The 23080-nt window shown below is 40.9% G+C and overlaps 2 protein-coding genes across 8 annotated transcripts in view; one reads left to right on the top strand and one right to left on the bottom strand.

Annotated features, from left to right (window-relative positions):
• LOC126162630 (galactokinase-like) overlaps positions 1 to 2970 on the bottom strand; it is a 136262-nt gene extending 133292 nt beyond the window's left edge. For all 3 annotated transcript variants that reach the window (XR_007535090.1, XM_049919256.1, XM_049919255.1), the window contains exon 1: positions 2630 to 2970. Coding sequence is in view for 2 of the 3 variants with exons in the window: in XM_049919256.1 (XP_049775213.1) it covers positions 2630 to 2827 (198 nt within the window). In the remaining variant the exon portion in view is untranslated. The remainder of the gene's footprint in view (positions 1 to 2629) is intronic.
• LOC126162628 (uncharacterized) overlaps positions 2482 to 23080 on the top strand; it is a 105053-nt gene continuing 84454 nt past the window's right edge. For 4 of the 5 annotated variants that reach the window (XM_049919254.1, XM_049919253.1, XM_049919250.1 and 1 more), the window contains exons 1-2: positions 3058 to 3271; positions 3732 to 3921. In XM_049919254.1, coding sequence (XP_049775211.1) covers positions 3235 to 3271; positions 3732 to 3921 — 227 coding nt within the window. In that variant the 5' untranslated portion in view covers positions 3058 to 3234. Of the gene's footprint in view, positions 2661 to 3057; positions 3272 to 3731; positions 3922 to 23080 lie in introns of those variants that run through there. The other variant, XM_049919252.1, reaches the window with a different exon arrangement.

The following is a 23080-nucleotide window of genomic DNA, read 5'->3' as shown; positions in this document are numbered from 1 at the left end:
ATACCTTCAAACTATCGACCAATTACATTTTCGCAAGCTTTCTCAAAAATATCTCAAAATGTTGTGTTCAAGCCTCTCATTAAGCATCTGTTTGCAAATAATATACTGTCCAAGTCATAGTTTGGATTTCTTAAGGGTTCTGATATAGTGAAAGCTATTTACACTTACAGTGAGAATGTACTTATTTCATTAGACAATAAATTAGAGGCTACTGGCATTTTATGTAACTTGTCAGAAGCCTTTTTGACTGTGTGAACCACAGCAATCTCTTAAGTAAATTATTATGTCACCTGGAATGCTGCAAAATGGTTTGAGTCTTATCTATCCAACAGGAAACAAAGGGTGTTGCTGCAATATACTTGTGCAGTACGCAGTCGTCTTCATCTGACTGGGAATTAATTACATGTGGTGTTCCTCAAGGTTCCTTCTTGGGTCAAATTGCTTTTTCTTGTGTACATTAATGACCTCTCATCTGTTACATTGCCAGATGTTAAGGTTGGTTTCTCCCCCCCCCCCCCCCCCCATATGATACAAACATTGCAATACATAGCAAGTCAAGTACAGATTTACAAAAAACTGCTAATCAAATTTTCACTGACATTAATGAGTGGTTTCAGGCTAATTCACTGTCATTAAACTTTGAGAAGGCCCACTAGATGCAGTTCAGAACCTGTAAGAGATTTCAAGAATCAAGAATTTTATTCACCTTCCGGCATGTGTACAACATATGAAGACACGCAGATCGAAGAGGTTGACAGAGTTAAATTTCTGGGATTACAACTCAATAATAATTTCAGTTGGGAAGGGCATACCACAGAATTGCTTAAGTGCATGAAGAAATCTGCATTTGCAGTGAGAATGATGTCGGATGTAGGAGATGTAAATATAAAAAAAACTTGCATACTTTCCTTCCTTTCATTCATTCTATTATGTCATATGTGGCCATTAATCAAATCGAGCAAAAGTTTTTGGGGTGCAAAAGAGTGTGATAAGAATCATTTGTGGTGTAAATTCAAGCACATCATGTAGAAACCTGTTCAAGGAGCTTTGTATTCTAACCACTGCTTCTCTGTGCATTTATTCCTTAATGAAATTTGTTGCACGTAATAAATCTCTATTTCCAACCAATAGCTCAATATATAGTATCAATACGAGTGATAAGAACAGTCTACATAAAGACCTAAATCCAGTTACCTTGGTACAAAAAGGGGTCCAATATTCAGGAACAGATATTTTCAATAAATTGCCAGCAACCTCTAAAAACTTGGTTTCAGATAAGGCATGGTTTAAACAGAGTTTGAAAAACTTTTTGATAGGCGGCTCCTAGTCCATAGATGAATTTCTTAACAGAGACTGTCAAGCCAGCTTCAGTAAAAATATCTGTTAGATTTCAGTTTTGACAGCACTTGGTCATAACAGTCAAGATGTATTTTGCATATGATAAATTTATTAATAGTGCACAACAAAGTTTATTCTGACAGCGTGTTAACCCTGTAAATATTAGTGGTTCCAGTTTTCTGCATTGTATTCACCTACTTTGACAATCTCCTGAGAAATGATCAGGGTAATAAGTATTACATTCAAATGTTTAATGTTATACTTTCTGACATGTTCCACACCCACGAAAATCATCTCTTTTTCTGGGCCTATGGAACGAAAATTGAATATAATCTAATTGTTGACTATACCATAAATCTCACAAGACTTCAATTTATCTAGGAGAACACTTACACACACAGTCATATGCTTTAGATAGGTTGAAAAATGTACCGAACGGCGCTATTTTATTATTTAACGCTTGTATAACATGTGAAAGGCGTTCTCAGTTGAACAACTCTTCTGAAAGCCAAACTGTGATTACCTGGCGGTGTTACAGTTGCTATGTGAGATACTAGTCTAGGACACACAACTTTTTCAAAAATTTCGGAAAATGCTGTCAACAGCGCAGCTGGTCGGCAGTTACTGACATCTCGCCTATCACCTTTCAAAAATAGGGTTTGAAAATGACGTACTTGTCTCTCTGGAAAAATGCCTCGAGTTAGTTATGTATTACATATTTCAGATAAGACTGGACTAATTATATGGGAACAAATCTTCAGTACTGTATTTGAAACACAATTAAAATCAGATGATCTTTTGTTTCTGATGACTTAGTGGAAATTATCGCACTAGCACTCATGTTTATAGTAGCTGAAATTAGTGGACTGGGATGAGTTTCAACCTGGTTTCTCCATTTGCTTGAAATTTATGTTAGTTCATTAGGAAAAAACTTTGGGTGGTACTAACCAATACACAGTGGCAAATAAAATCTCTCCCCTGTAACACTTTCTCTTTTTATGGCTCTGTAATTACCATAACGGTAGTAGCAGCGGCTTTGTCACTAAACCATTTTATTAATTTCAAAAGTCTGTACACACAATACAATTATCCAACAGCCAAGCTAGTCACATACTTATAATCTCCAATAAACAGTAGATGTAACCCTTTTTTCCTTTGTATTCCAGTCGAAAGTACAACACACAATTTTTCAATGTTCGCGCCTAAACACGCTACGTCTTTGGCTCATTATTTCAAAGAAATTGCTATTAACGTTTGATGACGTGAGGATTTGGTAAACTGTAACACTCACCATAGGCAAAACGAAACCATCGTTATAATCGGTGTGTTCGCCTATTAAGTTCACTCTTCCGGGTGCAAATACCACCACGTCCGGCTTACTTTTGAATTTTTCTGTAAAAGCTTTCTCGGCTTCATTTATTAAGCTTTCTACCTTCGGTATGTCACTTGCCATTGTGCGGCTTTCGTCTGTACTACAACAGCAGCTCATTCTTTGTTTTTATCGTTTGCAACAGATAAGAACGAATTATGCAATCATCTTATCACGTCATCAGATAATTAAGCGGCTAAGCGCTGAAATAGGTTTTGTTGTACTACCACACCGTAATTTTTACTCATCTTTTCACGCGTTATCCATGGATTTACGCCTAGTTGCTGACTAAAATACAGTATTATCTTTGTTTTTTGTTGGTCCTAATTGTTCCTTCCTTCTCTGCTGCTCGAGTTTATGTCCCGATTCGGAACAAGTTTTTAAATCAAACACCAGTGGCAGCACTGTTTATTGGCGTTTCGTAGTCGTCTGCTACACTGTTTTGTAAACTGTCTATGGCGGTTAAAGTTGTTACCGTGTTTAAAGGGAGGCATAAATGAGCGACCCTGGCCCCTTGTTTTTCCTAAATGTCTATCAACGATCCTCTTCTGAAAGAATTGAAAAGTGCGTGTACATTTAAAGCATGAACGATATACAATTACTTCTACATATAAACTTCACAAATTTTTATACACTTTCGTCAAGCTTTTCCCATTTGAATTAATTTTGTTGACAGGTGCAACAATGATCATAATTCAAAATGAAAATCCCAAATTTTTACGTAATTGTTGGATGATGTGAGATTATTTATCAAGCCAATTACTGGTCTTGTAGCTTATAAGAGATGTAACCAAAACACAAGGGAGCCACGATTTAATTGCGAGGAAAGTAATTTTGGGCATTTGACCGCGTCATTACGAAACCTAAAGCAACTAAACTGCCGACGTTTCGAGGGACTTGCAGCGGTTCTCTTCACGGCAGTCAACTAGCGCGGCCAGATACCTAAAATTATTTTACTCAAAATTACAGTCCATGGAAGCTTACGAACTTATATCCTAACCTAATTGTTTCTACGTTTTTATAGGTTTTGCGAGCTGTTTACTGAGAAACGGTGGGAAATCTGTAACGGATAACAATGAGACGCTGTACCCATTTTGTATGTGTGTGGAAACGGTGCTTCAGAGAGGATTGTCATATATCCATGGCCCATTTGGATTAATAAAAACACCACAGAGCTGGACATGGCTGGAGCAGATAGCACAGCGATACCCAGGGTAAGCAGAGTGACCAAGAAATTTTGTGATGAAAAGTTCTGAAGAAGTTGTTACTGATAAATTAGAATCCAAATCTACTTCCAAATGTATGGTTTCCAAATATGTAAATATCCATTGTACAATCGATCTGAAACCTATCGGTACCAGAATCTTCAGGTCTTTTCCACGTATACAACCTTCTCTTGTGAATCTTAAAAAGAAGTGTTAGCCATTATTATGATTCAATCTTGGCAAAATTCTGCCAGTTGGCTTGCTGTTTCATTTCTTTCCTCCTATCTATGTTCTTCTAATTTTCAATCGCCTCCTTTTCCCATAATGAATTTCAGCGCCTAATCACATATTAAATTTTCCTCTCTCTTAACTACCTGCATAATTAATTTTATCTCATTATCCTTTCTTTCTATCTGTACATCACATGCAACTCTAGTTGGCAAATAAATTTGTACTACTGTTACGGGTGTTGAGTTTGTATCTATTGTGGCCATTATAAGGCGTCCATTGTGGTGTTTATAGTAAAATTGCCCACTTTCCTATTTTCGTATTAATCCTGCATTACACGTATTTGATAGTTTGTTGATAACTCTGTACTGAGCTGACCAGAAATCCTCTTTTAACTGCCACCCACTATATTAACTTCAACCTTTGCATTTCTCTCATGAAATTATCTAATAATAATTCTGTCTGCAAGTAGTACATTGTGTCACAGCTAGAAGAAATACTTGGCGTCATGTTGTTAATTTTCAAGTCCAGCCATCTAATTGCATTTTAACAATGTCTGACCACTGTAATTTTTTACTCTAACCCAAATAAATCTGTTTGACAGGTTATACCATACATTTGAAACTGACTACACAGCTGAAACTGTGAAAAAGACAAAATAAAAGAATGTTATAATCAAAGCTACAACAGCCTGTGTGGCAGATTAGTATTACTCAAAACAATAAGTTTATTTTAACTTCATTTTGATTTTCGCCTGTTTGAGATTCAAAATTTGGTTACTTCTCTTAATACTGATAGCCCGAATTCTGAGAGTACCCTAAAAAAGGAGTGCTGCACTCACAGTAGTGATTACAGGAATACTCTTGTGAGTGCCTTTAAAATTTCTGCTATCAAACTAGCCAATTTCCCTTTCCTATTCTGACATAAACTAAATTTGCTAAGGAAATTGGTAGTAGCTCTGAGCAGCACACCACTAATACTGTATTTGAAGCTTATAGGATTGTTTCTCCTACTCATCTACCTTAACTTACATTTTTCTACATTTAGAGTAGCTTCCATTCACCATACCAATTAAAAATTCTGTCTATATTAGCCTGTATCCTCATACAGTCCCTCACTGATGACACTTCGTCACCCACTACAGTGTCATCATCAAACACTCACCCCATCCCTCACATTGTTTATGCATATAGAGAACAGCAGTGGTATGATCACACTTCCATGTCTCTCCAGGTAATGCATTTGCTCTGACAAACATTCACTTTCCAGGACCACATACTTGACTTAAGAGATCTTCAAGCCATTCACGTATACAAGAACCTATTCCTTATGCATGGGCCATAATTACTGGTCTGCAGTGGGGCACTGCATCAAATGCTTTCTGGAAATGTAGGAAAATGTAATCCACTTGTTCCGCTCCACCCGTGATTCACAGGATATTGTGCAAGAAAAGGGCAAATCAAGTTTCGCATGATCATTAAAATGCAGAATTAAAAACTTCAGCTTTCTTTTTGCTGTTTTCCACTGCCATACCATTCTCGTCAGTTTGAAATTGGAACACCTTTGATCAGAAATTTTACATGGGACCAGAACTTTCTCTGGTGCTGAGCAAGATCTGTCGCTAACATACGATGGTGAAAGTTGTTGTATGCTTCCTGCATCACTCTCCTACAAATGCACAAATGTCTACTAACTTTTTTCTGTCAAAATTTATGCGTTCTTTTTTGGACCAAGAGTGCAACAGTCTTACATTCTAAGTCCATGCTGATTTATGGGCAGAAGATTTTCTATATCAAGGAAACTGATTATACCTGAATTTAACATATTCCCAAGAATGCTGGAGCAAAGCAATAATTTTCTGTTCTTTTAACCATCTTAAATAAGGCTCCTACGCTTTAGCCCAGCCACTTGTGACTTTGTGCTGGATAAGAGATTCATGATAAGTGTAAGCTAGGTAGGAGGCTAATGCTTATGAATATTCTGTTGAAACTGAATTGTGATTCCATCTGGAACTGATGACTAATTTGTTTTAAACTCTTTCAGTTGCTTCTCAGTACCAGGGATGCCTCTTTTTATGCCCTTCATAGAAAAATCTGCCCCCCATGAACCATGGACCTTGCCGTTGGTGGGGAGGCTTGCATGCCTCAGCGATACAGATAGCCGTACCGTAGGAGCAACCAGAATTGGGGGGGGGGGGGGGGGGGGGGGATATCTGTTGAGAGGCCAGACAAACGTGTGGTTCCTGAAGAGGGGCAGCAGCCTTTTCAGTAGTTGCAGAGACAACAATCTGGATGATTGACTGATCTGGGCTTGTAACACTGACCAAAACGGCTGTGCTGGTACTGCGAACGCCTGAAAGCAAGGGGAAACTACAGCCGTAATTTTTCTCGAGGGCATGCAGCTTTACTGTATGGTTAAATGTTGATGGCGTCCTCTTGTGTAAAATATTCCGGAAGTAAAATATTCCCCCATTCGGATCTCCGGGCAGGGACTACGCAGGAGGACGTCGTTATGAGGAGAAAGAAAACTGGCATTCTACGGGTCGAAGCCTGGAATGTCAGATCCTTTAATTGGGCAGGTAGGTTAGAAAATTTAAAAAGGGAAATGGATAGGTTAAAGTTAGATATAGTGGGAATTACTGAAGTTCGGTGGCAGGAGGAACAGGACTTAGAATACAGGGTAATAAATACAAAATCAAATAGGGGTAATGCAGGAGTAGGTTTAATAATGAATAAAAAAATAGGGATGCGGGTAAGCTGCTACAAACAGCATAGTGAACGCATTATTGTGGCCAAGATAGATACGAAGTCCACACGTACCACAGTAGTAAAAGTTTATATGCCAACTAGCTGTGCAGATGACAAAGAGATTGATGAAATGTATGATGAGATAAAAGAAATTATTCAGATAGTGAAGGGAGATGAAAATTTAATAGTCGTGGGTGACAGGAATTCGATAGTAGGAAAAGGAAGGGAAGGAAATGTAGTGGGTGAATATAGATTGGGGCTAAGAAATGAAAGAGGAAGCCGCCTGGTAGAATTTTGCACAGAGCATAACTTAATCATAGCTAACACTTGGTTTAAGAATCATAAAAGAAGGTTGTATACATGGAAGAAGCCTGTAGATACTGGAAGGTTTCCAGGGGCGGATGTGGACTCTGACCATAATCTGTTGGTTATGAACTGTAGATTAAAACTGAAGAAACTGCAAAAAGGTGGGAATTTAAGGAGATGGGACCTAGATAAACTAACAGAACCAGAGGTCGTAGAGAGTTTCAGGGAGAGCATTAGGGACTGATTGACAAGAATGGAGGAAAGAAATACAGTAGAAGAAGAATGGGTGGCTTTGAGAGATGAAATAGTTAAGGCAGCAGAGGATCAAGTAGGTAAAAAGACGAGGGCTAATAGAAATCCTTGGGTAACAGAAGAGATATTGATTTTAATTGATGAAAGGAGAAAATACAAAAATGCCGTAAATGAAACAGGCAAAAAGGAATACAAACGTCTCAAAAATGAGATAGACAGGAAGTGCAAAATGGCTAAGCAGGGATAGCTAGAGGACAAATGTAAGGATGTAGAGGCTTATCTCACTAGGGGTAAGATAGATACTGCCTACAGGAAAATTAAAGAGACCTTTGAAGAAAAGAGAACGACTTGCATGAATATAAAGAGCTCAGATGGAAACAGAGTTCTAATCAAAGAAGGGAAAGCAGAAAGGTGGAAGGAGTATATAGAGGGTCTTGTGTTCTTAAGGACAATATTATGGAAATGGAAGAGGATGTAGATAAAGATGAAATGGGAAATATGATACTGCGTGAAGAGTTGACAGAGCACTGAAAGATCTGAGTGGAAACAAGGCCCCGGGAGTACACAACATTCCATTGGAACTACTGATAGCCTTGGGAGAGCCAGTCCTGACAAAACTCTACCATCTGGTGAGCAATATGTATGACACAGGCGAAATACCGCCAGACTTCAAGAAGAATATAATAATTCCAATCCCAAAGAAAGCAGGTGTTGACAGATGTGAAAATTACCGAACTATCAGTTTAATAAGCCACAAATTTGTACAGTTTAATAAGCCACAACTGCAAAATACTAACATGAATTCTTTACAAGTGAAGCAGTGGTTGGGAAGGGAGTGAGACAGGGTTGTAGGTTGTAGCCTATCCCTGATGTTATTCAGTCTGTATATTGAGCAAGCAGTAAAGGAAACAAAAGAAAAATTTGGAGTAGGAATTAAAATCCATGGAGAAGAAATAAAAACTTTGAGGTTCGCCGATGACATTGTAATTCTGTCAGAGACAGCAAAGGACTTGGAAGAGCAGCTGAATGGAATGAACAGTGTCGTGAAAGGATATAAGATGAACGTCAACAAAAGCAAAACGAGGATAATGGAGTGTAGTCAGATTAAATCGTGTGATGCTGAGGGAATTAGATTAGGAAATGAGATGCTTAAAGTAGTAAAGGAGTTTTGGTATTTGTGGAGCTAAATTACTGATGATGGTCAAAGTAGAGAAGATGTAAAATGTAGACTGGCAATGGCAAGGAAAGCGTTTTTGAAAAAGAGAAATTTGTTAAAATCGAGTATAGATTTAAGTGTCAGGAAATCATTTCTGAAAGTATTTGTATGGAGTGTAGCCATGTGTGGATGTGAAACGTGGTTGATAAATAGTTTAGACAGGAAGAGAATAGAAGCTTTTGAAATGTGGTGCTACAGAAGAATGCGGAAGATTAGATGGGTAGATCACATAACTAATGAGGAGGTTTTGAACAGAATTGCGGAGAAGAGAAATTTGTGGCCCAACTTGACTAGAAGAAGGGATCACTTGGTAGGACATATTCTAAGGCATCAAGGGATCACTAATTTAGTACTGGAGGGCAGCTTGGAGGGTAAAAATTGGAGAGGGAGACCAAGAGATGAATACACTAAGCAGATTCAAAAGGATTTATGTTGCAGTAGGTACTGGGAGATGAAGAAGCTTTCACAGGATAGAGTAGAATGGAGAGCTGCATCAAACCAGTCTCTGGACTGAAGACCACAACAACGACAACAACAGAGAAATCTGTGCAACAATCAAATAGTGGTGTCTGTATGAACCTCCTGTGTTAATGATCATTGAAATGCAGAATTTAAAACTTCAGCTTTCTTTTTTCTGTGTTCCACTGCCATACCATTCTGGTCAGTTTGAAATTGGAAAGCCTTTGATTTACATCTATACTCTGCAAGCCACCTGATGGTGTGTGGTGGAGGGTACCTTGAGTACCTCTATCGGTCCTCCCTTCTATTCCAGTCTCATATTGTTTGTGGAATGAAAAGATTATCGGTATGCCTCTGTGTGGGCTCTAATCTCTCTGATTTTATCCTCATGGTCTCTTCGCAAGATATACATAGGAGGGAGCAATATACTGCTAGACTCCTCGGTGAAGGTATGTTCTTGAAACTTCAACAAAAGCCTATACCAAGCTACTGAGCATCTCTCTTTCAGAGTCATCCACTGGAGTTTATCTATCATCTCTGTAACGCTTTCGCGATTACTAAATGATCCCGTAATGAAGTGCGCTGCACTCCGTTGGATCTTCTCTCTCTCTTCTATCAACCCTATCTGGTACGGGTCCCACACCAGTGAGCAGTATTCAAGCAGTGGGCGAACAAGTGTATTGTAACCTACTTCCTTTGTTTTCGGAGGGCATTTCCTTAGGATTCGTCCAGTGAATCTCAGTCTGGCATCTGCTTTACCGACGATTAATTTTATATGGTCATTCCATTTTAGATCACTCCTAATGCTTACTCCCAGATAATTTACAGAATTAACTGCTTCCAGTTGCTGACCTGATATAGTGTAGCTAAATGATAAAGGATCTTTTTTTCTATGTATTCGCAGCACATTACACTTGTCTACATTGAGATTCAAATGCCATTCCCTGCACCATATGTCAATTCGTTGCAGATCCTCCTGCATTTCAGTACAATTTTCCATTGTTAAAACCTTTTGATATACTACAGTGTCATCTGCAAAAAGCCTCAGTGAACTTCCGATGTTATCCACAAGGTCATATATATATATATATATAGTGAATAGCAACGGTCCTACGAGACTCCCCTGCAGCACACCTGAAATCACTCTTACTTCGGAAGACTTCTCTCCATTGAGAATGACATGCTGCGTTCTGTTATCTAGGAACTCTTCAATCCAATCACACAATTGGTCTGATAGTCCATATGCTCTTACTTTGTTCATTAAACAACTGTGGGGAACTGTATCAAACACCTTGCGGAAGTCAATAAACACGGCATCTACCTGGGAATCCGTGTCTATGGCCCTCTGAGTCTCATGGACGAATAGTACAAGTTGGGTATCACACGATCGTCTTTTTTGAAACCCTTGCTGATTCCTACAGAGTAGATTTCTAGTCTCCAGAAAAGTCATTATAGTCAAATATAATACGTGTTCCAAAATTCTACAACTGATGGACGTTAGAGATATAGATCCATAGTTCTACACATCTGTTCGACGCCCCTTCTTGAAAACGGGGATGACCTGTGCCCTTTCCCAGTCTTTTGTAATGCTACGCTCTTCTAGAGACCTACGGTACACCGCTGCAAGAAGGGGGGCAAGTTCCTTCGCGTACTCTGTGTAAAATCGAACTGGTATCCCATCAGATCCAGTGGCCTTTCCTCTTTTGATCAATTTTAATTGTTTTTCCATCCCTCTGTGATCTGTTTCGATATCTACCATTTTGTCATCTGTGCGACAATCTAGAGAAGGAACTACAGCACAGTCTTCCTCTGTGAAACAGCTTTGGAAAAAGACATTTAGTATTTCAGCCTTTAGTCTGTCATCCTCTGTTTCATTACAGAGTGTCTGGACATTTTGTCTTGATCCACCTACCTCTTTGACATAAGACCAACATTTCTTAGGATTTTCTGCCAAGTCTGTGCATAGAACTTTACTTATGAATTCATTGAACATCTCTCACATAGCGCTCCTCACACTACATTTCGCTTCGTGTAATTTTTGTTTGTGTGCAAGGCTTTGGCTATGTTTATGTTTGCTATGAAGTTCCCTTCATATATTTGTCTTTAGTGTAATATGAGATATTTCACAACTTCCACATTTCCTGCTGTTGTGCAAAGTGCTGTTCTACTAAATTGTGAAGGAATTTTTATCTGTTTAGAAAATCTGCGTGCATGGCGCCTGTCATTTCCTGTATGCTTAACAAGCTCTTTACCATCATTGATCAGCGATTTTACGTGGGACCAGAACTTTCTCTGGTACTGAGCAAGATCTGTCACTAACATATGATGGTGAAAGTTGTTGCATGCTTCCTGCTTCAATCTCTTACAGGTGCACGAATTTCTACTAACTTTTTTCTGTCAAAATTTATGCGTTCTTTTTTGGACCAAGAGTGCAACAGTCTTTGTTTCCTCAGAATATTTTGAATGTTGTTATTAAACAACTGGTGGCCCTTTTCCATCGTTAATCCATTTACTTGGCACTTAATTCTCCAGCATGTGATTTATAATCTGTTTAAATGTTGCCCATGATTCCTTTATGTTTGACAGTGGAACTAAATGAATTCCAGTAGTTGTCCAAGTTGAATGCTAAAAACTGCTTATTTGGTGTTTCCAGCATACAAATTCTTTGAGTTTTTTTTAATCAGTTTATTGACTTAATGATCATTGCTATGTTCACTAACCACTATACTGACATTGTTGACAAGTTGTGGCCTGTTTGCAGATACAAGGTCCGAAATATTTGCATTGCATATGAGTTATTGAACATGCTGCTCAAGAACATGCATTCATATATTTGTCTTTAGCGTAATATGAGATATTTCACAACTTCCATATTTCCTGCTGTTGTGCAAAGTTGCTTTTCTACTAAATTGTGAAGGAATTTTTATCTGTTTAGAAAATCTGCATGCATGGCGCCTGTCATTCCCTGTATGCTTTTTACCATGTTGGCAATAACAGAATTCGTCATTATTATCCCATGAGCTGAACATGTTAAAGTGCGATTTCTGGGGTATAAGGAGGTGAGTCTGCCCCTAACGATGAGGGCTAATGAGCGGCCAGCCTGGATGTGGTGTTTAGACAGTTTCCTGCATCTGGCTAGGTAAATACTGGACTGGTATGCATACCACGTCAGATACATGCTACACAAACAGTTACATAACATTCTAACATAAATTTATTCAAGCTGCAGGCAGTCTGTTGTGGAGGTAGTGGTGGCATCTTGAAGAATTTGTAACCTCCACTTACCAGTGACATTGCCTCAACACATATAACAAATCTGACTACATAGAATATTAAGGACCGGAAGATGAAGAAGAAGATCATTATAATCTCATGGTTGAGACAAGAACCTAAGGCTGTGAACACAGACCTGCATAAAAGTTGTTACCTGAAGTGTGTGTTCCATCATGTTATTCAGCAGTTTCCTGGTTTCATCATCAAACAAACCTTTACCCCCAGTAATGAAGGAATCTTTTCAATTTGGAGTAGAGGTAATAGTTTTATTCAGAAACTGCAGCTTCCCTGATAATTTTGCAAAACAAATCATGCTAAAAACAAGGCAGTTGGGAGCGATTAATATGATACATCAATTTAAGTGCCTATTTTGTAGTACACAAATATAAATATGAAAAACACCAAATATGGCACTTGAGTTTCATAAACATGTAACTCCACATGGTACTTTCTCAGTTTGTTTCTATCAGCAAATTGTATCATAGGACAGAAAAGTCATGCAAACATTGTGTGTGTGTGTGCGCGGGGGGGTGGGGGTAAAATAGATCACTGAGGATGCTTATTTGAGAATTTACTCAGTATTACTTTTACTACTTCGTGAATACAGTTTGTGATTACTTGATCTGTTGTGTAGACCATGGTCTGAGCTGTGTTAAAAGTGATAAGCTCTTGTGAACTGGCAGAACCAATGAATGTGATTTCAGATGTCAGCTACACTACTCATGCAGCTTGATTCAAATTCTTACATTTGTCGGGACAACTCTGATGTTTGTATGTCATCACATATCTTGTGTTGTGATTGGCTCATAGAAGTGAACCAAGGAGACTCATGTTTGCAGAACTGAAGTGCTGTATTTGGTGGTATTTGTATTTATTCTTGTGTATTAGGGAAGTAAGTAATTTAATTGATGCACCACATTGAAGATTTCTTCAAAATGTATCTTTTTTGTACAATTTGTTGTGCAAAAGTGTCATAAAGTGTGACATTGCTGATTAAAACTGTTACTGGAATGGAATTGTCAGAAGATATTTTCTTTTGACATCACATTGTAGTTCATTACACGAGAAATGAACTGTCGTGTTACAGTTATATATGAACTACAGCTGAGAGGAAAAATGAAGACAAAATCCAGTTATGCAATTAGTAAACTGCTGTCCTCATGTTTATAACAGCTTTTGTAAGGGAAAATTTAAAATGTTGCAATTTTTTTAAAAAAAATCACTGATTTCGTGTTGTTTTCTAAAAACTAATCATTCTGTATTATTATTATTTCTTTCTTGTCTCAGACTTTATGTATGGTTAAAAATGGAAGGTGACGCGGACCTTGATAAAGCGTGACTTCCTTTTAACTGTACGGTATATGTTACATTGCATTTAGGAACTTTCGGGTAATTGAACAAGTGTCAATAATTACAGATTTCTGTAGTTGTATATATAAGTCTGGATGTAGCAGTTTTGTGTTGATGTACTGGTGGATATTGTGTGGTATGACTCCTGTAGTTGATAGTATAATTGGTATAATGTCAACTTTATCCTGATGCCACATGTCCTTGACTTCCTCAGCCAGTTGGATGTATTTTTCAATTTTTTCTCCTGTTTTCTTTTGTATATTCGTTGTATTGGGTATGGATATTTCGATTAGTTGTGTTAATTTCTTCTTTTTATTGGTGAGTATGATGTCAGGTTTGTTATGTGGTGTTGTTTTATCTGTTATAATGGTTCTGTTCCAGTATAATTTGTATTCATCGTTCTCCAGTACATTTTGTGGTGCATACTTGTATGTGGGAACATGTTGTTTTATAAGTTTTTTGTTGTAAGGCAAGCTGTTGATGTATTATTTTTGCTACATTGTCATGTCTTCTGGGGTATTCTGTATTTGCTAGTATTGTACATCCGCTTGTGATGTGATCTACTGTTTCTATTTGTTGTTTGCAAAGTCTGCATTTATCTGTTGTGGTATTGGGATCTTTAATAATATGATTGCTGTAATATCTGGTGTTTATTGTTTGATCCTGTATTGCAATCATGAATCCTTCCGTCTCACTGTATATATTGCCTTTTCTTAGCCACATGTTGGATGCATCTTGATCGATGTGTGGCTGTGTTAGATGATACGGGTGCTTGCCATGTAGTGTTTTCTTTTTCCAATTTACTTTCTTCGTAACTGTTGATGTTATGTGATCTAAATATTATTATTATTATTATTTTCATTACCATTTTCATGAAATTTTCCTGTCCTTAGCTATGGTGTGTGTTTCTGTCCCTCACAATTTCTCCTGTGAGTTAAGTAGTGACCATTGTGCAAATGAACTGGTAATACCTCACAAAATTTTAGCTAATAAATTAGTTTCAAAGCTTTAAGACACTTTTCATAGGCTTTTCGTCACATTTTACTTTCTTGAGTATTATCTATAATTTGTTTGTTAATTTATTTACCAATAAAAAAAACTGCAGTTTCAAAATCTTAAAGTACATAACACTCAACTTTTTGTGGAAACAATACATGTGCACTTGTTTAGAGAAAGCTTTTGACAATGTTGACTGGAATACTCTCTTTCAAATTCTAAAGGTGGCAGGGGTAAAATACAGGGAGCGAAAGGCTATTTACAGTTTGTACAGAAAAAAGATGGCAGTTATAAGAGTCGAGGGACAAAAATGGAAGGTGACGCGGACCTTGATAAAGCGTGACTTCCTTTTAACTGTACGGTATATGTTACATTGCATTTAGGAACTTTCGGGTAATTGAACAAGTGTCAATAATTACAGATTTCTGTAGTTGTATATATAAGTCTGGATGTAGCAGTTTTGTGTTGATGTACTGGTGGATATTGTGTGGTATGACTCCTGTAGTTGATAGTATAATTGGTATAATGTCAACTTTATCCTGATGCCACATGTCCTTGACTTCCTCAGCCAGTTGGATGTATTTTTCAATTTTTTCTCCTGTTTTCTTTTGTATATTCGTTGTATTGGGTATGGATATTTCGATTAGTTGTGTTAATTTCTTCTTTTTATTGGTGAGTATGATGTCAGGTTTGTTATGTGGTGTTGTTTTATCTGTTATAATGGTTCTGTTCCAGTATAATTTGTATTCATCGTTCTCCAGTACATTTTGTGGTGCATACTTGTATGTGGGAACATGTTGTTTTATAAGTTTTTTGTTGTAAGGCAAGCTGTTGATGTATTATTTTTGCTACATTGTCATGTCTTCTGGGGTATTCTGTATTTGCTAGTATTGTACATCCGCTTGTGATGTGATCTACTGTTTCTATTTGTTGTTTGCAAAGTCTGCATTTATCTGTTGTGGTATTGGGATCTTTAATAATATGATTGCTGTAATATCTGGTGTTTATTGTTTGATCCTGTATTGCAATCATGAATCCTTCCGTCTCACTGTATATATTGCCTTTTCTTAGCCACATGTTGGATGCATCTTGATCGATGTGTGGCTGTGTTAGATGATACGGGTGCTTGCCATGTAGTGTTTTCTTTTTCCAATTTACTTTCTTCGTAACTGTTGATGTTATGTGATCTAAATATTATTATTATTATTATTTTCATTACCATTTTCATGAAATTTTCCTGTCCTTAGCTATGGTGTGTGTTTCTGTCCCTCACAATTTCTCCTGTGAGTTAAGTAGTGACCATTGTGCAAATGAACTGGTAATACCTCACAAAATTTTAGCTAATAAATTAGTTTCAAAGCTTTAAGACACTTTTCATAGGCTTTTCGTCACATTTTACTTTCTTGAGTATTATCTATAATTTGTTTGTTAATTTATTTACCAATAAAAAAAACTGCAGTTTCAAAATCTTAAAGTACATAACACTCAACTTTTTGTGGAAACAATACATGTGCACTTGTTTAGAGAAAGCTTTTGACAATGTTGACTGGAATACTCTCTTTCAAATTCTAAAGGTGGCAGGGGTAAAATACAGGGAGCGAAAGGCTATTTACAGTTTGTACAGAAAAAAGATGGCAGTTATAAGAGTCGAGGGACAAGAAAGGGAAGCAGTGGTTGGAAAGGGAGTGAGACAGGGTTGTAGCCTGTTCCCGATGTTATTCAGTCTGCATATTGAGCAAGCAGTAAAGGAAACAAAAGAAAAATTCAGAGTAGGTATTAAAATCCATGGAGAAATAAAAACTTTGAGGTTCGCCGATGACATTGTAATTCTGTCAGAGACAGCAAAGGACTTGGAAGATCAGTTGAACGGAATGGACAGTGTCTTGAAAGGAGGGTATAAGATGGACATCAACAAAAGCAAAACGAGGATAATGGAATGTAGTTGAATTAAGTGGGGTGATGCTGAGGGAATTAGATTAGGAAATGAGACACTTAAAGTAGTCCCCCCAGGTGGTCCACAACTCTTTTGTGGATACGTGCATAGCGAGCACGGGACCCCGAGCTAATGTGGCCTTCCTTCCTTTCCGGGCTGCATACCTTCCCTTTCCGCATCCTTCCTCATCCCCCATCTTCGCCCCTCCTCCCCTCACCTCTGGCTCTTTCCTTCCCTTTCTCCCCATCTGGGAGTATGGTTTGTGCCTACATCCGGAGACGGATGCTCGAAAATGTAACGCATTCTTCACCTTCTTTGCTTGTATGTGTTCTTCCTTCCTTTGTCCTTCCCTTTTCCTTACCTCTTCTCTTCACCCTTTTCTCCGCTGCGGAGTTTGAGACCTCTCTTCTTTCCTTTCCCTTTCTCTTTCTTCCTTCCTGTGCATGTCTGAAGACCGACCCACGCATTTTTGTGCGTAGCCGGTGACGGGGTAACGCGTAATTCCCCGCCCCAGGTAGACAGGTAGGACACGTACGTACCCCCTGGTAACGGCCAGGCCCAGGGAGGGGTGATTACCTGAGCTGATACCTTCCGAAAGTGCCGATTGGTCCCTCCGTCCGTTTGTCGGGAGGTGTGACCTGAGGTGTGAACAATCACCTAAGGCGGGAGTGCCCTCAGAGAGGGCCCACACAAGGGAGGAGCACGCCATCGGAGATGCCGGTAATTATGGGGGATTCTTCCGCAATGGTTTCCTCACCTTCCACTATTTCTGCTCACAAGCGTAAGTTCACTGAGTCTCAGCCACAGACGGTTCTTCCATCGTTGCCACAGTTCCTTGTTGTTTCTCGGTCTGACGAAGGTCACGACTTCTCCACGGTTAACCCTTTCATTATTCAGAAAGGTGTCGACGCAATTGCAGGTCCTGTAAAGTCTTGTTCCAGATTACGGAATGGCACCTTGTTGTTAGAAACAGTCAGTGCCCTCCAGGCACAAAAATTGCTGCGTACTTCACTGCTCCACACCTTCCCTGTCCGGGTTGAAGCGCACCGCACTTTAAATTCCTCGCGTGGAGTCGTTTATACACGCTCCCTCGATGGATTGTCTGATGAAGAAATTCAGCACTACCTGTCTGACCAGGGCGTAACGGCTGTTCATAGAGTTATGAAAAGGGTTGACACGAACATCATTCCAACCCGCACTGTCTTCTTGACATTTGACAAAGTTCAACTTCCATCGAAAATCAAAGCAGGCTATGAGATAATTTCCGTTTGCCCTTACGTCCCAAACCCTACGCGTTGCTATTGGTGTCAGCGGTTCAATCACACCAGCCAGTCCTGTTCCAATCCGGCCAAATGCGTTATGTGTGGTAAGGATGCCCATGAGGGTGCTTGTCCACCTCCATCCCCTCGCTGCATCAACTGTATGGGTGACCACGCTGCTTCCTCTCGAGATTGCCCCGTTTTTAAGGACGAAAAGCTCATCCAGGAAATCAGAGTGAAGGAAAAGGTGTCGACAGCCCACCGTGCCTCAGACAGGAAAATACAGCACTGTCCTTGCTTCTCCTCGGCCAACAAAGGAGGCGGCCACACAGACTTGCAACCTCACCTTTAGTGCCACGGTCGTCAGATCGGCCAGCGCAAAGATTGCCCGTTCAACCTCACCACTTTTGCCTGCCCACTCTATGGCTCACCCTTCATCGGGTTCTGCTAAATCTCGAGCCCAAAAGTCAGACACCAAGACTTCGAAAAAAGAGCATACTCGTGAAGATTTTTTACGTACCCCAACTTCACAACCATCGGTTTCTCCTTCATCTAAACATAATAATTCCAAGAAGACTACAAAGAAACCCAGTTCATCTCTTTCTCCGCCAAGGCGTGTCCCATCTACAGCACCACCTGGCGGAAATCGCCCTCGGCCGTCTTCTGTGTCGCCGAGGCGCACTGCTTGTGGCCGATCAACCGGCCGATCGCTGATGGCAGGAGCTGCTCCTGAACAACCTATGGATCAGGATCTTCTGCCTTCAGCTGAATGCCATTCCATGCTGTCGGTCACAAGCTCTGAGCAGTCGTTGAGTTGACAGCAACCTTGGTCACATTCCTCCATTTTCTGTTCACCCTATGTCCATTATCCACTGGAATATCCACGGCATTCGAGCCAATCGGGATGAATTGTCGATCCTCTTATGATTCTACTTGCCGGTCATCTTCTGTCTTCAGGAAACAAAGCTGTGTCCCCATGACCGCTTTGTTCTCCCTCATTTTCAGTCTGTCCGATATGATCTCCCCTCTGTTGAAGGCACTCCAGCCCATGGAGGACTCATGATTCTTCTCCATGATACTCTCCATTATCACCCAATCCACTTAAACACTTCCTTCCAAGCTGTCGCCGTCCGTCTTTCCCTTTCTGGATACACGTTCTCTCTTTGTACTGTATACATTCCATCGTCCACACCAATGGCACGAGCTGATCTCCTTCATCTTCTTGGTCAGCTTCCACGCCCCTATTTGCTGGTTGGGGACTTCTATGCCCACCACCCGCTTTGGGGATCTCCACATCCTTGTCCACGTGGCTCATTATTGCTAGACGTCTTCCACCAAGTGGATCTAGTTTGCCTCAACACTGGGGTCCCTACATTTTTGCCTGCCTCCACGACAAATTTATCTCATTTGGACCTTGCGGTCGGTACTGTTCCGCTGGCTCGGCACTTCGAATGGTTCGCCCTTGATGACACACACTCGAGTGACCACTTTCCATGTGTCCTTAGACTGCAGCCTCAACTGCCATGTATGTGCCCGCGACGCTGGAAATTTGCCCAAGCAGATTGGACACTTTTTTCGTCTCTAGCGACATTCGATGACCGTCACTTTCCCAGCGTCGACAATGAGGTCACACATATTACTGACGTTATTCTTATAGCTGCGGAACGTTCAATACCACGCACCTCCGAATTGCCCCGGCGCCCCCCAGTTCCTTGGTGGAACAAGGCATGCCGTGACGCAATACGTGAGCGGCGACGTGCTCTTCGCGTTTTCCGCCACCATCCTACTTTGGCCAACTGTATCCGCTATAAGCAGTTCCGTGTGCGATGCTGTCGTGTCATCCGCGATAGCAAGAAGGCAAGCTGGAAATTCTTTATTAGCTCATTTAACACCTTCACTCCCTCCTCGGAAGTTTGGAGTCGGCTTCGACGGTTCTCAGGTGCGCCTAGTTTCTCCCCGGTCTCTGGGCTCACTGTCGCGCATGATACATTAGTGGACCCCGTCGCAATTTCTAACTCATTGGGTCAGCACTTTGCTGAGATTTCGAGCTCTTCAAATTACCCGCCAGCGTTTCTCCCAAAGAAACGTGCAGCGGAAGTGCGACCTCTTGCTTTGTCCTCTCCAAATCGCGAAAGCTACAATACTGTTTTCTCCATGCAGGAACTCCAACATGCGCTCTCTTCTTCTCACTCCTCTGCCCCAGGACCGGATGGTATCCATGTCCAAATGTTGCTGCATTTATCAACCCATAGTCTGCGTTACCTCCTTCGCCTTTATAATCGAATTTGGACCAACAGTACTTTTCCCAGACGATGGCGGGAAGCTGTCGTCGTTCCTATTCCGAAACCTGGAAAGGACAAACATCTCCCCTCTAGCTATCGCCCCATTTCTCTCGCGAGTAGTGTCTGTAAGGTTTTGGAGTGTATGGTGAATTACCGTTTAGCTTGGTGGCTGGAATCCCGCAGTCTTTTAACACCTGCCCAATGCGGATTCCGAAAGCATCGTTCTGCAGTTGACCATCTTGTTGCTCTCTCCACTTGTATCATGAACAATTTTCTCCGGAAACGCCAAACAGTAGCAATATTTTTTGATCTGGAGAGAGCATACGATACCTGGCTTGGGGCTTTCGAGATCGGCTGCCCCTTTTTCTTCGCGAATTTATGGCAGAGCGCACATTTAGGGTGCGGGTGAACACTACTCTCTCCCGTACTTTCTCCCAAGAAAACGGGGTACCCCAGGGCTCTGTGCTGAGTGTTGTACTGTTTGCCATTGCCATAAATCCAGTTATGGAGTGTCTCCTTCCTGATGTCTCGGGCTCCCTCTTTGTGGACTATTTTGCGATCTACTACAGCTCTCAACGGACCAGCCTTCTTGAACGACGTCTTCAAGGATGTCTCGATCGCCTCCACTCTTGGAGCATCGAAACCGGCTTCCGTTTTTCTCCCAGTAAGACCGTTTGTGTTAATTTTTGGCGACGTAAGGAGTTTCTTCCACCCTCCTTACATCTAGGACCTGTCAACCTTCCGTTTTCAGACGTCGCTAAACTCTTGGGTCTTATGTTTGACAGAAAACTATGCCGGTCCTGTGTCCTGAATGGTACCTCCTGGGGAGCGGACCGAGTGGTCCTTCTCCGCCTCTATCGCGCCTTAGTGCTCTCGAAATTGGACTATGGAAGCATAGTCTACTCCTCTGCTCGGCCGTCTATTCTTCGGCGTCTCGACTCTATCCACCACCGTGGATTACGTTTAGTGTCTGGAGCTTTTTACACCAGCCCTCTGGAAAGCCTTTATGCTGAGACTGCTGAACCTCCGCTGTCCAATCGATGAGCAGTCCTTCTGAGTCGTTATGCTAGCCATCTGTCTTCCATGCCTGCTAATCCAGCCCATGACATTTTTTTCGATGCCTCCTTTGATGTAGGGTATGCAGGCCACCCCTCCTCCCTACTACCACCGGGAGTCCGCTTCCGTCAACTGCTCCATTCTCTTTCCTTCCGCTTTCCTAAAACCTTCTTGACAACTTGGGGTACAGCACCACCTTGGCTCTGTCCCCAGATCTGCCTGCTCCGTGACCTTTGTCGATTTCCCAAGGATGGTACCCCTTCACTTGTTTATCGTCGGGCATTTGCTACTCTATGTGCACAAATGACGGAAGCCACATTTATTTACACCGATGGCTCGAAAACATCGTTAGGTGTAGCGAGTGCCTATGTTGTTGGTGACACGCCAAATCACTTTCGGCTTCCCTACCAGTGTTCGGTCTATACTGCGGTGCTTTACGCTGTTCTCCAGGCTGTCCACTACATCCGCTGCCATCAGCGGATACAGTACGTTATCTGCTCAGATTCTCTCAGCTCTCTTTCTTCAGTCTCCAAGCTCTTTACCCTGTGCACCCTCTGGTCCACCGGATTCAGGACTGTCTGCGCTTGCTCCACTTGGGGGGCGTCTCGGTGGCGTTCCTCTGGCTCCCGGGACACGTTGGTATCTGTGGAAATCAGGCGGCCGATATTGCGGCCAAGGCTGCAGTCTCTCTTCTCCGGCCAGCTATTCAATCGATTCCCGTCGCCGATCTACGGAGCGTTTTATGTCGTCATGTTACTCTTTTATGGCACGCACATTGGTCGACACTTCCCAATAATAAATTGCGGGTCGTGAAAGCTCTTCCTTGTGCTTGGACCTCTTCCTCCCGAATGCGTCGTCGGGAGGAGGTAATTTTAACTAGACTCCGGATAGGGCACTGTCTTTTTAGCCATCGACATCTTTTAAGCAGCGATCCTCCCCCACTCTGTCCCCATTGCTCTCAGCTGTGGACTGTAAGACACCTTTTAATTGAGTGCCCCTATTTTAATCCGTTATGCTCCCGTCTACAGCTGTCGCCTGATATATCGTCGATTTTAGCAGATGACACGTGCTCAGCCGATCGCGTTCTCGAATTTATTAGTGCCAGTGAAATGATGTCAGTCATTTGAAGCTTTTTTTGGGGACAACCAACCCCTTTCTGTAGAGGATTTTTAAGCCTTCCTTCTGCTTTTAGTTTCTCCAATTTTATGACTTTTGTTGCAATTGCTGCTGATTTCCTTTTCGGTTTTTGACTGTTTCCTAAGTCGCGGACCGGGCGCTAATGACCATAGCAGTTTTGTACCCTTAAAAAAACACCTTAAAGTAGTAAAGGAGCTTTGCTATTTGGGGAGCAAAATAACTCATGATGGTCAAAGTAGAGGAGATATAAAATGTAGACTGGCAATGGCAAGGAAAGCGTTTCTGAAGAAGAGAAATTTGTTAACATCGAGTTTAGATTTAAGTGTCAGGAAGTTGTTTCTGATAGTATTTGTATTGAGTGTAGCCATGTATGGAAGTGAAACGTGGACAATAAATAGTTTGGACAAGAAGAGAATAGAAGCTTTCGAAATGTGGTGCTACAGTAGAATGCTGAAGTTAGATGGGTAGATCATATAACTAATGAGGAGGTATTGAATAGAATTGGGGAGAAGAGGGGTTTGTGGCACAACTTGACAAGAAGACGGGACTGGTTGGTAGGACGTGTTCTGAGGCATCAAGGGACACAAATTTTGCATTGGAGGGCAGTGTGGATGGTAAAAATCGTAGAGGGAGACCAAGAGATGAATACACTTAGCAGATTCAGAAGGATGTAG

Source organism: Schistocerca cancellata, chromosome 2, assembly GCF_023864275.1.
Source record: "Schistocerca cancellata isolate TAMUIC-IGC-003103 chromosome 2, iqSchCanc2.1, whole genome shotgun sequence".
Classification (NCBI taxonomy): domain Eukaryota; kingdom Metazoa; phylum Arthropoda; class Insecta; order Orthoptera; family Acrididae; genus Schistocerca; species Schistocerca cancellata.
Note: the sequence above shows the minus strand (reverse complement) of the source record. Positions and strands in the feature narration are given on the sequence as shown.